Here is a 16,589-nt window from a genome sequence, read left to right as displayed (position 1 = left end):
GGCGTGACTTCGCCTCTCTATTGGAAAAAGCCGGCAGGGGACTTGACATAACGTCAACATAGGCCGACCTGGGAGTGAGGATGTGTTGGACCGAGACACGCAGCTCTGCATAATCACCTGAAGCCCCGCCCTCTGTTTAGCGAGCTGCAGGAGCTGCTTGAGAAACTGACGGGCTGTCAAAAGAGAGGATCCGTTTCTCCCGTGTTATTATTCAAATGTAATGTAAACTTTTGAATAATGTACGTTATCTACTACAAGTAGTTTGTTTGAATGTAATAATGATGTTGTTTGTTGTTTGTGGAATCATTTATTGAAAAAGGAATCTGTTTCGATCTGTTACGATTATAAACTGAAGCAATATAAAAATTATCCCGTGAACTGAGTTTTAAACTGAAGCATATCTGCTCATAGTCCGGTAATTACCTGCTAACGGAAACTCTGCTACACAACTCTTATTATTATTATAGAAATATGACCGGTAGGTTTCAAATGTGTCCGGTAAAATAAATTCTGCCCGGACATTTTACCGGCGAGAAAAAATCCTAGCGGAAACCCTGATGCAGACATGCTATCGAGTTAAGTATTGGTGGAATCTCTTTCTTAAATGTGGCTATAGCACTAACAGATAGGTTTCTGCGGCAGGAGCCTTTGACTAATGCTTTGTAGTCTAGTAACAGTATTTCAAAAGTTACTAAGAAATGGTCGGATAAAGCAGGATTATGCGGGTCGACTAATAGTTGCTCAATTTCAATAAGTCAGAACAAGGTCGAGAGTGTGATTATAGCAGTGGGTTGGTTTATTTACACTCTGACGGAAACCAACAGAATCTAATATAGAGTTAAATGCAACAGTAAGGCTATTTTTATCATCGTCAACATGAATATTAAAGTCACCTACGATAATTACTTGTCTGTTTTAAGAACCAAAGTTGATAAAAACTCAGAGAATTCTGATAAGAATTCTGAATAAGGACCTGGTGCACGATACACTGGAACAAATAAGATTGGCTGCAAAGTTTTCCAGGTCGGATGCATAAGACTAAAAACGAGGCTTTCAAAGGAGGTATCATTTAATTTTGGTTTCGTATTGATAAGTAAACTTGAGTCAAAGATGGCTGAGTCCATAGACCTGGCACGAGCATGGAATTGAACCTCTCGCACAGCCGCTCAAAATTCACCCTCTCCTTCTTGGAGCAGAGATGGACCTTGTTAAAGCCTCTGCTGTCGCACCTGTCGCACTTGAGCATCTTCGAAAGACTGTTAAAAAGGACAGCTATCCAAATGTATACAAGATGCTCCAGTTGGCACTGACTCTGCCTATCGGATCTGCCGCCTCTGAGGCTGCGGTCAACGATGGGAGGAACAAGATTTTCCTCACTTGCGGTTCTTCACATTGAGGACGACATAACCGCACAGCTGTCACCTGAGGGGATAGTGGACATATATGCGGAACGTACAAAAAGGTGTTTACTTCTGCACTAAGGTAGGACACTGGTTAATAATATTGTAGCGTGTTCAAGTAACCAAGGGATATAGTAGTTATCAAATAAGTATAAGATGTGCAGTTATGATACGTTTTACAGTTATGTAATGCACTGTTGTTGGGGGAGAGACCGCCCCTTCCATATGAGTGTGTGTACGGCGGGCATGAGGCGTGCATGACGGGACGAGTTGCATTCGTATGTGGAAAAGTCATACTCAGTGCGGTGAACGCTGGCTTTATTGCTACTGTATCCGTAGCACCACACGCAATAGTTGGGACTGCGTACTGACGTCAGTAAAAAAGGTTTGCCCCCCCAAGAGCAAATGTCAAACTCTGCCTATGATTATATTTAAGTCTATGCATTTCAGAGCACTACTCTCTCCATAGAGGGGTCCTCTGTTAAATCAGAGCCGAACTGATAAGAGTCAGAGTCTGATTCTAAAAAACTGAATCTAGTGAAATGTGAATGACTGAAAAAGCTGAGGACAGGAGGGACCTCGCTCTGACCGGAGGAAGACGGAGGCTCAAAGTCACACACTAACTCTTTTTTCAAGATGGATGAATTGAATGGAAGGTTTTAATATTGCACAGTTCACAGGGAAGTTTGATGTTTGGGGAAAAACATTTTCAACGTTTCAAAGTGTCTTTATTTACCCTGTTCCCATAGATACCTTATTTTTGTAATCCTATATTAAGACTGTATCACAAAGAGCAGTTGACAATTGGACACTCATGTCACATTAACACTGTATCACGTGAGCTGAAAACATGTATGGTGCTGGTAGCAGCTGAACGCCGGGGGGGGGGGGGGGGGGGGGGGGCAGCGAAAAGAAAGAAAAAGAAAGAAAAGCAAGAGAGAGTGGCGGCTGCATTAAAACATTTCCCAATCAAAATCAAAAAATCTAAAAGTGACGAATTAGGCCAGCAGCCACAAGGACCAGTCACGGAGCCTGAGGATGTTGTTGAGCTAGTGAGCAATGTTAGGATTCTGATGAATTTATCACAGACTTTGCAAAGAAGAAACACTTCTAAAATGTAAGATCCATCGATTTGAGGGATTGTCTTACAAACACATTATCTCTCTTGCTTGCATACACACACTCACTCACTCACTCTCTCACACACACACACACACACACACACACACACACACACACACACACACACACACACACACACACACACACACACACACACACACACACACACACACACACACACACACACACACACACACACACACACCACACACACACACACACACACACACACACACACACACACACACAATAATACATTCTATCACATATACTGACCACTTAGTTGAGCAATTACATACTTTCAATACATGTTTTACTTTTGTAACTCTCAATATTTGTGACAAATGGAACTCCTTGTGTACGTGTACAGCCAGCCAGTCATATTTTGGCATTAAGTCGGGTGCTGCTCTGAGGTTTTGAGTGATATTACCTAGGTCTTCTTGAGCCATACACTGTCTTGAGATCTTATCCATTGTATCCTTGTCTTGTGATTTTTGATTGAAGGGGCAAAAGGCTAGACCTACTTTGGTTGAACAATGTGTTTGCATCCCTGCTTTTGACAAATAGGTGTGCGATTGACATGCCAGATTGACTGAAAATGTAAAATATGTTGGGTATGCGTGTTGTTACGTGTTGGTACGTGTTGGTACGTGGGTTGAGGGGCCCTGAGCTCTCAGTGCCCGGGGGCCCCTAAAGGTACTAATCCAGCCTTGCTCACAAGATGTTTCCTCTTCCAACAGCCTCAGTCTCAAGGGTACTCCACTGCAGGTCGGTTTATAAACTGCCGGGATTTGGCCTCCAGGTGAAGGGTTTTGCCTGAAGCGTGGAGCATGGTGGAGGGAGGGGGGAGGACCACGTTTTATTCAATCTCAGTGAAACCGCTGGACTCCAAATCGTGGAACTCTGGTGTCCCTGATTTCAATCTGCAGGAGGAACAGAGAGAGGAGAGAGAGAAGAGAGACAGTGTCAGGACGGCTGCTGCAGCACTGAGGCTGGGCAAAAGAAAGGGACGTGTTAGGGAAGAGGGGGATCAGGAGGAGAGCAGAGGGTGCCACGGGACGGAGGAGACAGGACTCATTCAACTGAGCTGTGTCTTATCAATTATGTAGTATATAAAGCTGGCTTTACATTTAAAAACATTGAAAAAACTGCATAGAGTGTTGCAGGAATTAGTCCTGAAATGAGTCAGCACTTTACCACTTCTGGTTTCCTGGTTTTTGGAACGTGTTTCTGGTTGGAGCGTTTTGTTGTACGTCTCTACGACATAAATTATGTCAGTAATACAACACTGATGTGAAGCCATTTATGTCATAAAAACAAGTGTCTAAATGAGACGACTAAACGTCATCACACCCAACATTAGCCGCCTTTAGCTTAGCGGTGGTGACGTGCAGCCATGTCCATCTGATGTAGTTTCTTTATAGCCTTACGTTAGCTTTTAATTCAGGCGGTTGCAATTGCGCAAAATTCTTCAAAAAAAACATAAAGTAGTGTGATGTGTGGATTATCCTGCCGAACAAGGCAGCATAAACATGTTTTGGCCAAAATCCGATGGAAAATTCCCTTTTCCTTTGTTAAGGAAGCTCTTGCGATGCTAATATCCGGCATCACTGCACAACTCCATTAAAGAGCAACTTGCAGGTTTAAAAAAATAAAAATAGATTTATGCTTAAACTTGCCTGAAAATTACAATTAAAAAAGTTAATGCAGGATTTGATATTTTTTACAAGACATAAGGGCAGACCCGGCGGCAGACATACTCTCTGGGCGGGCATTTGATGCACCAGGGCGGGCCCACCCCGAAACTTACATTTCCCGGGAAAACTGAATTGTGAAAGAGTTGACATGCTGAAAACCCAACGCCTGCAGGGGGGTCTGGGGAGATTCTCCCCCAGGAGATTTTTTGAAATACTAACATAAAATACACATTCTGGTCCTCTCTTGAGAAGAAAAATAAATAAATCTATTACTACACAACATATTTAAACAAATTAATGCCATTTCAGGTTTTTGTTACTTTGTTCTGAAAGCTGAACCTGCTGCTCCTCACAGAGAGAAGAGGGAAGAGGCTGTGAATGACTTTACATTGTGGATAAGGGTTGATAGCCCCCATTGTTCCGTGTGTCAAAATGAAAGACAGCCCACACATCAATCATCAAACCGTGGGGTCTTATTTAATTACGTGTTGATTTCTATCGACACGTAACTACAGCAAAAATATTCTCCGTCGGGACTTCCTGCAACAACACCACGTCGTTATCTTGATTCTGATTGGCCAGAAGACATTATCAAAGATGTTCTATTGAGAAGATGATCACTACGTGACAAAAGTTTTCAAACCGTTTCTAGTCTTCGGTATTTCCAGACAAGTGACTGCTGAAATCAATCTTACTAACTGCTGTCTGTGCAATTTACTCCGCGCGAGTTGGCGGACTTTATTTAGCTTACTTTAAAATCATTTTTCATGGTGGGGCTAAGCCATTTATTGGTATGGCTGTAGCCTACATAATAATAAAACAATTAAAATGTTGTATTCAGCCCTGATTAAAACAGCGGGCCCAAATCCTGGATGGCCGGGCCCAAATCCTGGATGGGCGGGGCCCGGCCCCATGGGGCCCGCCCATGACGCCGGGTCTGCATAAGGGCAGGAATTCAGAGGGAAAGGAGCTGTTTTGAGCTCTGCTACTAAAAACTGGTTTTTTTTTAACGTCAAACGCGTCATATTACGTCACATGGGGGAGCAACTTTTTCGGACTCGTTCTCTGCCCAATTCGCCGTAGCGTACCTCTCAGGTAAACTGCGATCCGCCCAGGGAAAAATGGGATCCGCCCAGGTTAAACCCTGATCCACCCAGGTTAAACTGTGCCCAACCTCTGTAAACCAGTTGATCGGGAAACCAGTTAATCCGGAACACCGGTCACTCACCAAGACAGCTGCCCTGTTCTCCACTGGTTCTCCTCACACCACAGCTCCATTTTTCGCCGATAGCCGTTATTTCTTCTAAGCCTTGGCTGCTCCTGGTCTCTTGGACGCCTAGCAGGCTCATAATTATAATCATATGCATTGGTATATATATTTTCAACCTCTTCTGTGTCAAAACTAGCATTGTGATCCATGTTTATTCATACGTTAGACCGGCCGCTCTCCCCCATGTTACGTCACACACGGGAGGTCACATGGGGAGGCTTTTTTTATGCGGAAGTGAAAATGTCTTACAAAAACGACGCCAGATGTCACTGTAGTGTATATTTCTGTATATTATTTTGAAAATCTAGTGTATAGGCGCGGGAAGGTATTTTGAGTGGGGGTGCTGAGGTGCTGGACTCCCGTGAACACTATTACGGGCACTATAGAGCACGCACAAAAGCGCGAGCACCAGGGGCTACAGTGGAATGTTCTACTGCAACACTCCCCACACGCAAACACACAGTACACCCGTGACTGTTACAATGAAGGCTCGATAATCAGCTCACGGCATATAGGCAGGGGTAAAGTGCTATTTTTTGTACGAGTGGGGAGCGGACCTCACCTCCTCTAGGGGGGTCCGGGGGGAAGTTAAAAGCATCAATCTGGTGCACTTTGAGAGCAACATTAATAGATCTATGGATACCTCTCTCAACACCCAGATGAAACACAACTGTAATCAGATGTTCTTTTTCTTTATGGATATTTTACAAATCACTCCCCTTTTAAACTGTATTCTTGTTTTACTGCCATATAGTTTTTCATAACTATTTTTACTTTATTCTCTTATTTTTTTTATAACGATAATGATCATATGAAGGTGTGCCGCGGAAATAATCTTTTGAATAATTCGTGACCAAACCGTTTGAGACCCACTGAGATAACTTGGATACAGTTAACTATCTAAACACTCAGTCCTTTAGCTCACCTGAGTCTCTCAGTCTGAGAGGAGGACTCTCCTCCAGCTTGTTGTGGAACAAACAGCTCCGTATGTCCGTTAGTGCAGCTAGCTAACCAGATGCTAACAACACATCCCCCCTCTCTCTCTCTCTCTCTCTCTCTCTCTCTCTCTCTCTCTCTCTCTCTCTCTCTCTCTCTCTCTCTCTCTCTCTCTCTCTCTCTCTCTCACACACACTAAATGTGCTATTTCCGCACACACACACACACACACACACACACACACACACACACACACACACACACACACACACACACACACACACACACACACACACACACACACACACACACACACACACACACACACACACACACACACACACAGAGCCGAGCTTGAATGACACAAGCACACTTTTATTTCCATGCAACTCTCTGATTGGTCTGGTGTCTTGCCTCTGTTGCATTCACTGAACACAGGAAATGACATTCCTACCGTCCTCTATAGAGTGGCGAAGTCCCTCCCCTTCCGGGGGACCTCCATGGGACCTTATTTCGGAAAAATTATGTATTGAAGTCAATGGAGAGAGAAAGGCCTATGATGTTTGTCAATTTAAAAGATAATTTTGCAAGTCAAAAAAAAAAAAATGTGTTGTAAAACTGTGAAGTAACACATTTGTTTGTGTAAAACGCTCAATGAACTACATCTCTGGTCTCACAGAACAACACGTCACCAAGATGGCCGTCACTACTGTCTTGTCAACAAAACGATTGACTACCGTCACTATCACCACAATGAAACACGTCCAGAAGAATGTCATGGAAAGCTGCCTGCCTTCCTTTGATTCTCTCTGAACTGCCTGGTCTTTTTAATGTTTAATGTCAACCATTTGTGCAGATAGCGTGAAGTAGAAAAGATCGCCGGTGCTAATGTAGCGTTAGCATTTCTCCCCCGGGATTAAATGGTGTATTATAGAATGATCACACCGGTGACAGTACTCTTCAAAGGGTTCACGAAATATGACTACTACTCTTACTGTTTAACATTTTGGGTTACTTAATGTTACTTTAAATGACAAGGCTGTAATGCTAACTAACATGCTAGCTACTAGCTAGGTAGCTAACTTGATCCAGCCACTCCGGGTCCTTTCATCAGACGGGAAGCGAAAGAACGAGCAAGACCCATTGCTGGTATGATAACAACCTGGTACTAAGCACACAGGCATCTTGTTAAAGTTATCTTATCTTAGCCAGCGCCATATAGATATAAGTCACAGTCTCACTCCCTGATAGTCGAATAGCGACGCTTGGTCAGGGTCCTTTGGCGTGCAGTTGGGACGGGCCGAGTCTCCTTCAGCTTCATAAACGGACGCAAAGAGCTTTCAACGGATTGCAATGTATTCCCATCGGTGGCGGTATTTGACGCTCAGGGAAGCACCGCATCGGTCCATGTCGTTGCCAGTTAAAGGCAATGTGAGCGTCCATTCCCATTGGACAACGGAGCATTTTACACCCGGAAGTAAGTATTCTCCTTACTGTTGATTGATTTTACAGTGATATCTGCACTACTCATCTACTCAAAAACACCAGATTATCATTGTTAATTACACAACATTGATTGGTTTAAATGTTGGACAATGCTTTTGTATTTTTCCCCTTCGATTCGGAGAAACAAATATTTTTTCGGAGTTCAGGATGGCAGAAGACACTACACTACCCAGAATCCTCGGCTATCGTTTGGGACTACACCATGTGCTTTGCTTGACAAACCCCGTGATTAGTCCTCAAGCTCAGTGATTGGATGTTGGAGTGGCAGTGCAAAGTTTACACTGAGCGTCAAACATCACTTTGAAATGGAATGAAACCCATCGACGGCACACTACCCCCCGCCCTTAGGTCACAGGCTCCTCCAACAGTGCAACACAATAAAACAGATACACAGAAAAAATAGTGCAAGTAAATACAAAAAGAAAAATAGTAAAAAGTGAAATAGTGCAATAAGAGTACATACAAGTGATTGGAATATATGATATATTAGATAAATAATTTCTAAGTAGCAGCCAGATGAATGTTATGGATGTTGTTTCTAAGTTCAGGTGTTTAATAGTCTTATGGCCTGTGGGATGAAGCTGTCCCTGAGTCTGGTGGTTTTAGTCCGGATGCTGCGGTACCGCCTGCCAGACGGCAGCAGACAGAACAGTTTGTGGCTGGGGTGATGGGGTGATGGGGGTCTTTTATAATCCTGAGGGCTTTCTTTAAGGTTAACCTGGTATTTTTACTCCACTATATTTATTTTAGTTACTTTACAGATTCTGATTAATGATGTGAAATATAAACAACCCTTAAAGCAGACTTTAGTTACACCTGAGTAAAATTCAGTGAAGGTGATTGTCAAGTGCCAACAATCAGGAGAGATATTTGGTAGTTGGTGCTTGAGAAGACTAAATATGTATCTGCAGATCCATATAAAGCATATTCATTACTCGTTATTCTCTAATCGTCCATTAAAAACTGTATATAATGGCTATTTTGCACATCCCTTTCAAGATTTCAAGATTTTCAAAGGTTTATTGACATATCATATACACAATACGGTGTAGTTATGCAATGAATGAAAAACTTGGGTCACAGGTTCCTCAACAGTGCATTACAAGACATCTATCAATATGTGTGTATACCTCCAGCATTAAACTGTCGTATTCTACACATTTCTTATACTATCTACATACATCTTATAAGAGTATAATAAATATGTATAATATTGGTTAAAATAAGTGCTTCAACATAGTTAACATTGCAGGAAAGTTGATTGTCAAGTTCCAAAACAAACCATGCAATATATTAGACTTTAAGTACTTTGTCTGGCTTATTATGTATCTGTAGATTGATACCCCCAAAGCTTTTTTCTTATTTAAAAGAAGACCTTAACCTAAAGTATTCTTTAATGTTTAAAGAAAGCCTTATTAGTTTGTCTGTTTTGCACATCCTCCTATTAATATCTTTTTTAATAACAGGCACTAAACTGTTTTATTGTAGAGATCACTTACAGCAGGGGTACTCGAACATTTTGGTCTTTTGTGAAAGACCACTTGTGAATTTTATACAAGGTCACTGGTCCGGATAAATGCCAGTAAAGTTCTAACGAAACTGAAATTAAGAAGCAGTTTCAGCACGCTTTGCATGGGGCCCCCTTGGGGGGGTTTCCCGACATGTCGTTGCAGTAAATTAAAGGGTGTTTCATGTTGTCGTTGCTGTGGACCTTCTCTCAATCTACCTTCTTTGGGGGCCCCCTTCTGGTCCAAGCACTTGCCTGCCTTGCCTGTCGTCAAACGGCGCCCCTGTATACACACACACATTCAATACATACATACAGTATGATGGCTTGAACTAGTGGGAGAAATGGCACTGTTTGTCTGTAGCCAATGCCTTGAACCTCGGCAAAAAAGGCATTCGAAGCGTTAGAAAGTCAAGGTAAACTTGCGGTTAACTTGCGGTCTGCAATGCGTGTGACACACTCGCGCACACAAGTAAATATATATGCACGTTCATTCTCACAACGCGTCAGACACAAGAAAATATACATTAATTTACATCAGAATCTGATTTTTTTTAATATAATGGGACACAGAGTTCGGTCCGGATTGATTTTTCAGTTCGGTCCGGATCCGGACCTTGGTCCGGAGTTTGAGAAGCCCTGACTTACAGTATCTTCTTGATATGTTCTATTCTATATTTACAGTAGGGCAAACAAGTATTTAGTCAGCCACCAATTGTGCAAATTCTCCCACTTAAAAAGATGAGAGAGGCCTGTACTTTTCATTCTAGGTACACTTCAACTATGAGAGACAGAATGGGGGGAAAGAATCCAGGAAATCACATTGTAGGATTTTTAATGAATTAATTGGTAAATTCCTCGGTAAAATAAGTATTTGGTCACCTACAAACAAACAAGATTTCTAGCTCTCACAGACCTGTAACTTCTTCTTTAAGAGCCTCCTCTGTCCTCCACTTGTTAACTGTATTAATGGCACCTGTTTGAACTCGTTATCAGTATAAAAGACACCTGTCCACAACATCAAACAGTCACACTCCAAACTCCACTATGGCCAAGACCAAAGAGCTGTCAAAGGACACCAGAAACAAAATGGTAGACCTGCACCAGGCTGGGAAGACTGAATCTGCAATAGGTAAGCAGCTTGGTGTGAAGAAATCAACTGTGGGAGCAATTATTAGAAAATGGAAGACATACAAGACCACTGATAATCTCCCTCGATCTGGGGCTCCACGCAAGATCTCACCCCGTGGGGTCAAAATGATCACAAGAACGGTGAGCAAAAATCCCAGAACCACACGGGGGGACCTAGTCAATGACCTGCAGAGAGCTGGGACCAAAGTAACAAAGGCTACCATCAGTAACACACTACGCCGCCAGGGACTCAAATCCTGCAGTGCCACACGTGTCCCCCTGCTTAAGCCAGTACATGTCCAGGCCCGTCTGAAGTTTGCTAGTGAGCATTTAGATGATCCAGAAGAGGATTGGGAGAATGTCATATGGTCAGATGAAACCAAAATAGAACTTTTTGGTAAAAACTCAACTAGACGTGTTTGGAGGAGAAAGAATGCTGAGTTGCATCCAAAGAACACCATACCTACTGTGAAACATGGGAGTGGAAACATCATGCTTTGGGGCTGTTTTTCTGCAAAGGGACCAGGACGACTGATCCGTGTAAAGGAAAGAATGAATGGGGCCATGTATCGTGAGATTTTGAGTGACAACCTCCATCAGCAAGGGCATTGAAGATGAAACGTGGCTGGGTCTTTCAGCATGACAATGATCCCAAACACACCGCCCGGGCAACGAAGGAGTGGCTTCGTACGAAGCATTTCAAGGTCCTGGCTGGAGTGGCCTAGCCAGTCTCCAGATCTCAACCCCATAGAAAATCTTTGGAGGGAGTTGAAAGTCTGTGTTGCCAAGCGACAGCCCCAAAACATCACTGCTCTAGAGGAGATCTGCATGGAGGAATGGGCCAACATACCAGCAACAGTGTGTGAAAACCTTGTGAAGACTTACAGAAAACGTTTGACCTCTGTCATTGCCAACAAAGGGTATATAACAAAGTATTGAGATGAACTTTTGTTATTGACCAAATACTTATTTTCCACCATAATTTGCAAATAAATTCTTTAAAAATCAGAAAATGTGATTTTCTTGATTTTTTTTTCTCATTCTGTCTCTCATAGTTGAGGTGTACCTAGGATGAACATTACAGGCCTCTCTCATCTTTTTAAGTGGGAGAACTTGCACAATTGGTGGCTGACTAAATACTTTTTTGCCCCACTGTATATCATTGACCTTCTACTTTCCCACTATTTTGTATGTACTCTTAATATTGAAATGTTTTCATCAAATATAACACATTCAAAAGTGCTTTACAAAAATGAAAGACATTAATAAAAAGGCATTTTAAACAGTCATTAAAAAGCAACACAATCTACCTGCATTGCAATTACTCTAAACGTGTGATAACGTGCTTTAACCAGTAGGTGTTTTGGGTTAAAAAGCTGTCAAGTTTACAGTGTTAACAAAATAAAATATACTGCTGTTTCTGGTTTAGTTTACAATGGATATATTTTGTTATTGTTTTGATATTTGTAACACAAAAGCGATGGAAAAAACCCACAGCAACACAGAAAAGATGGTCTTAACATGACCCAGCGGTCTATAGTTAATAAAAAAACAATAATATCAAAACTAAATATTACTACTAACTTTATTGTGAAATTAAAACAGAACGGTAAAAGAATAGTTTCCGGTCTATTCTGAGGCCCCATCTCTTTAGATAAATAAAGAACTATGACAGATGTGTAATAGTTAATGCAGCCAAACCATTTATTACAACGCATTAATGTGATGACTTTGAAAGAGTAAAGCAAGCACTGCTGAATAAAGTATGATTTTATCTTTTACGAAACGTTTTTTTTCATATGGAATGCAGTTGGAGGTCAACCAATCACAGAGCTTGAGGACTAATCACGGGGTTTGTCCATGGATGTATAATAAGAACTGGATACAGTGTGGGAGGCGGGGCCTCATTCATTCCTATGAGAGTTGCTCATTTGCGCATGATGATAAAATGGCCCAACTTTTGAGATAGTGAAACATCACAGATTACCGGGCATGCCTGAGAAGTACCCGTATGTGCGCTCATAGGGCATGCGCAACTTTAACCAAAATGCTCGTTCACATCAAGCACGTCAATTTGCGTACACGTAACAGCACCGTGCGTTCATGACAGCATGGTAATGGATTGTTATTATGATGGATTTGATATTAACGAGGCGACAGTTAGCAGCTAGTGGCTAGCTAGTAATTATGCTAATGTACACATCAATCGTTATGTACTTATATTACGCTGTAACAGGATCTAGTGATATCCAACAGAGCTTCATTTAGCATGAAATACTTATTGCATCCATGGGTAAAGATAAACGCATGTAGTGCTGAACACGTAACATGAACGTGTCGGGCGGCGCGGTCCCGTGGGTTAGATGCGCGAATTGCGCGTTCATAATGCGGAGGGAAATAACTCTCAGAATAACGTTATTAGCACATGTTTACAACTTGAGGAACGAATGTTTTTAATAAGGGCTATACAAGTGTTCATACTGGGTTGTGTATTTAGTTTAAAAAAAAATATCCAACGAGTTACAGACCACTCTTTCCCAATGTAAGTCAATGGGAAAAAGTGTTTCCGGGCCCAGCAACCTAAAGGAAGTGTAGTGCCACCGTTTGGCCACAACGAATATTCTCATCAGACTCCGGCGCACTTCCTGGGGGCTTGGGTTTGTCGAGTAAAGCGGAACGATAGCTGAGGATTCTGGGTAGTGTAGTGTCTTCGGCCATCCTAAACTCTGAACAAATATTTGTTTCTCCGAATCGAAGGGGAAAAATACAAAAGCATTGTACACAATTTAAACCAATCAATGTTGTGTAATTAACAAGGATAATCTGGTGTTTTTGAGTTGATTAGTAGTGGAGATATCACTGTAAAATCAATCGACAGTAAGGAGAATACTTACTTCCGGGTGTAAAATCCTCCGTTATCCAATGGGAATGGACGCTCACATTGCCTTTAAGTGCCACCGACATGGACCGATGCGGTGCTTCCCTGAGCGTCAAATACCGCTGCCGATGGGAATACATTGCAATCAGTTGAAAGCTCTTTGCGTCCATTTATGAAGCTGAAGGAGACTCGGCGCGTCACAACTGCACGCCACGGGACCCTGACCAAGCGTCGCTATTGTACTATCAGGGAGTGAGACTGTGTTGACAGGGTGGACAATGACAGGGTGGAAATGTTTGGCTAATATTAGCATTTAATGAGCACATGGTGGACCTTCAGTTAGCAACATGATTCAGTTAGCAAGGTGACTGTGTACTGTTTAAAGGCCCTGACACACCAAGCAGTCATCAGAGAACTCGCCGACGCTGACTGTTGCGTCGCCGTGTTCTCCTGCGTCTTGGCCATGTGTCGCACTGGAACCGACTGGAACACACCGCAAATACTTCAGCCGAGCACGTACGAACTGCGCATGTGTGAGTGGCAATAACTCTCCTTACCAGCAGGCGGCGGTAGTGTGTATTCGTCATTCAAAAGAGGCAACAACCGGAAGACAGAGAAGAAGAACAGACTGCGTGATATAAACAAACAACAAATAGCGTGTGCGTTCCATTTTCACTCTCGTCCATCGAAAACATGTTTCGTGCGGCACTGGAGCTATCAGCCATTGGAGTGTTGCTTGTGGACATTCTCAAGCAACAGTCTCTCAAGAGGCGGAAGCGATCAGAGTGATTTATTTGGCCGACTGCCTGTGGCCAACGCATGGTCCATTTAACATGTTAAATCTGCCATGCGTCAGCCATGAAAGGCCAAATAAGGCGTGTCACAGCCGACGGTGCGGGACACACCAAATTGAGTTTGGGCGACAGGGCACGCTTCGTCGTCCGACTAACGAAAACGGCCGATTTCGGCCTGGTGTGTCAGGGCCTTAACAGATATATTTCGAATTTCTGAAAGGTTTTTATATTAATTGACATTTCACTATGACAGAGTGGACATGTTAAGCTTGACAACATCCAACTACACACATAATATGATTACAATTTTGAAATATAAGTTAAAAAACGTACTCTGCAACTAGCCAATGTCTCAGCCTCCATTGATGAAAAACAAAATGGTGATAGTGATGTCACTGAAAACATCAGAGGGTTTTTTATGGAGCAGTTACCCCCTTAATGACAGGGTGGACAGCAAATATGAGGGACACATGCAAAATGTTCAATATTATTATGAAAATAGAATATACATGATCAAAATTACTCGTTTTATCAAATAACTCGTTGTGGACAATAAAACCATATCATTTTTTTTTTTAAATGTAGTATGATTTAACCACTTATTACACACACTGTAATAGCAGAGTAATGTGTGGGACATGCCAAAATCACGTACATCCAATAAAAAAATAAGGTATGAAATGAAGAAAACACATTTCAAGAGACTTATCATTGTACTGATATGTGTGTAAATGTTTGGCCTTTTATAATAAGACCTCAGAGTTTCATTATTCTGCTACATTTTCATGATAACTGAGTGATTCTGATGGGGACACCAAAGTTAATTTATAGTGATATTGACCCATGATGAAGCTGAAGAGAGAAAGCAGTTTCAAATAAGATCATCATGCTTTATTCATTTTTTGTAATCAAAGTTGGTCTTAAAGTGTTTTTTGCTCTTTTGACTCAGTGCTGCACATTGTCACCGGTTCAAACCCACACTCTGACATCTGGGCAGTGTGCCTTCTCAGCACATGGACTGGTAATCTAGGCTATGACCCCCCCGGTAATAACTAAAGGTGGTAAAACACTTCTAATAAAGTACTCCATGGATGTATGGAATATATTTTCCAAAATTCATGCAATGAAAGTTGCTTACTGAAACATTTAAAACATTTAGTTTACTATTTTTTGAGCATTAGTCACTTGCTGCTGATTCCCTGCACATATACAGTACAGTATAACGCATTCCATTTTTAAAAGAAAAATACTTTTTGTCCTAATAGATCAAACTCTGAGTGTTGTGGCTCTCAAAAATGAAATGCATTAGCGCACACAGACACTCAAACACAACAATGTGAACTTACCCTTGACACAGCAAAATCTGTAAAAAAGGAAAAAAGTGAATTCATTTATTCTTTTATTTACATTTCAGCTGACTCTCATGTTTATTGATACAGGGCCTTATAGCGGAATATTATATACGATACTATACTATACATAGTACATACTAAATACTTTACTCCAGTACTATACTGTCCCGTTGGATTCAAAGCTCCATCCAAGATACCCATGACTGGAGGAAAGTGGAATGACTGAAGAGGATGACTGTGATGCATTTTACTATTCAAAGGATCTAAGGCATAATAAGTACTCATTTATTATTGTATTACATTGGCGTGATGGATGTAGCCCCATTGTTCATTCATTGCTGTCCTTTAAGCCCCTGTCACACTGTTCCGAAATTGACACCCGATGGACACACGAATATAGTACCAAAAACAATTATGTTACAGTACTATGATACTGTACTGATATTTTCAGACTTTGTTCTTTACTTTATCCGTCTTTATATGTAGAAAATATTACGTTTTCTCCGTAATGTTGTTTCCATAGCAACAACAACTTCCTGTCAACTCTCCTTCAAAATAATATATTATATCCTTTTTAGTTTCACAGAACACAAATTGGGTTATTTACATAATATGTTTACATGATTTTGTTGTGCAATAAAACAACCCGATGGACACACGATAAAGGAAATGTTCAAATTCGGCTGTGATCGTAGCAACATCGGGCCATTCGTGAGGGCATCTTAAGCCATCGTATGATCGCTGGTGGAGTTTCTCAGGCTCCGGCAGCAACTTCGTGAGCGGTGGCAAAATCTTTGGCATGCCAAAAAATTGTCGTGTTGAATTCGTGTGTCAACTTTGCCCTTCGTAAGGCCATCGTGAGGGCATCTTGTTATCATCGGTGCCATCGGGCATTCGCCCCGATCAGAGTGAGGGTGAATGCACCGATGATAACACGAAGATGACACGATTTGACAAGATGCCCTCACGAGTGCCTTACGAAGTTGCCGCTCACGA

The 16,589-nt window shown here is 41.9% G+C and overlaps 1 protein-coding gene across 2 annotated transcripts in view; it reads right to left on the bottom strand.

Moving 5' to 3' along the window:
- Positions 1–2,737: 2,737 nt before the first annotated feature.
- Positions 2,738–16,589, bottom strand: part of lhfpl4a (LHFPL tetraspan subfamily member 4a) — a 27,282-nt gene continuing 13,430 nt past the window's right edge. Inside the window, exons 3-5 of one of the 2 annotated variants that reach the window (XM_071203331.1) lie at positions 15,588–15,604; positions 13,464–13,569; positions 2,738–3,445 (exon numbers count right to left, since the gene is read on the bottom strand). In XM_071203331.1, the coding sequence (XP_071059432.1) occupies positions 3,441–3,445; positions 13,464–13,569; positions 15,588–15,604 (128 nt within the window). In that variant the 3' untranslated portion in view covers positions 2,738–3,440. The remainder of the gene's footprint in view (positions 3,446–13,463; positions 13,570–15,587; positions 15,605–16,589) is intronic. The other variant, XM_034082322.2, reaches the window with a different exon arrangement.

This window comes from Pseudochaenichthys georgianus, chromosome 5 (genome assembly GCF_902827115.2).
Source record: "Pseudochaenichthys georgianus chromosome 5, fPseGeo1.2, whole genome shotgun sequence".
Taxonomy (NCBI): Eukaryota; Metazoa; Chordata; class Actinopteri; order Perciformes; family Channichthyidae; genus Pseudochaenichthys; species Pseudochaenichthys georgianus.
This window is presented reverse-complemented; position numbering and strand designations above follow the sequence as displayed.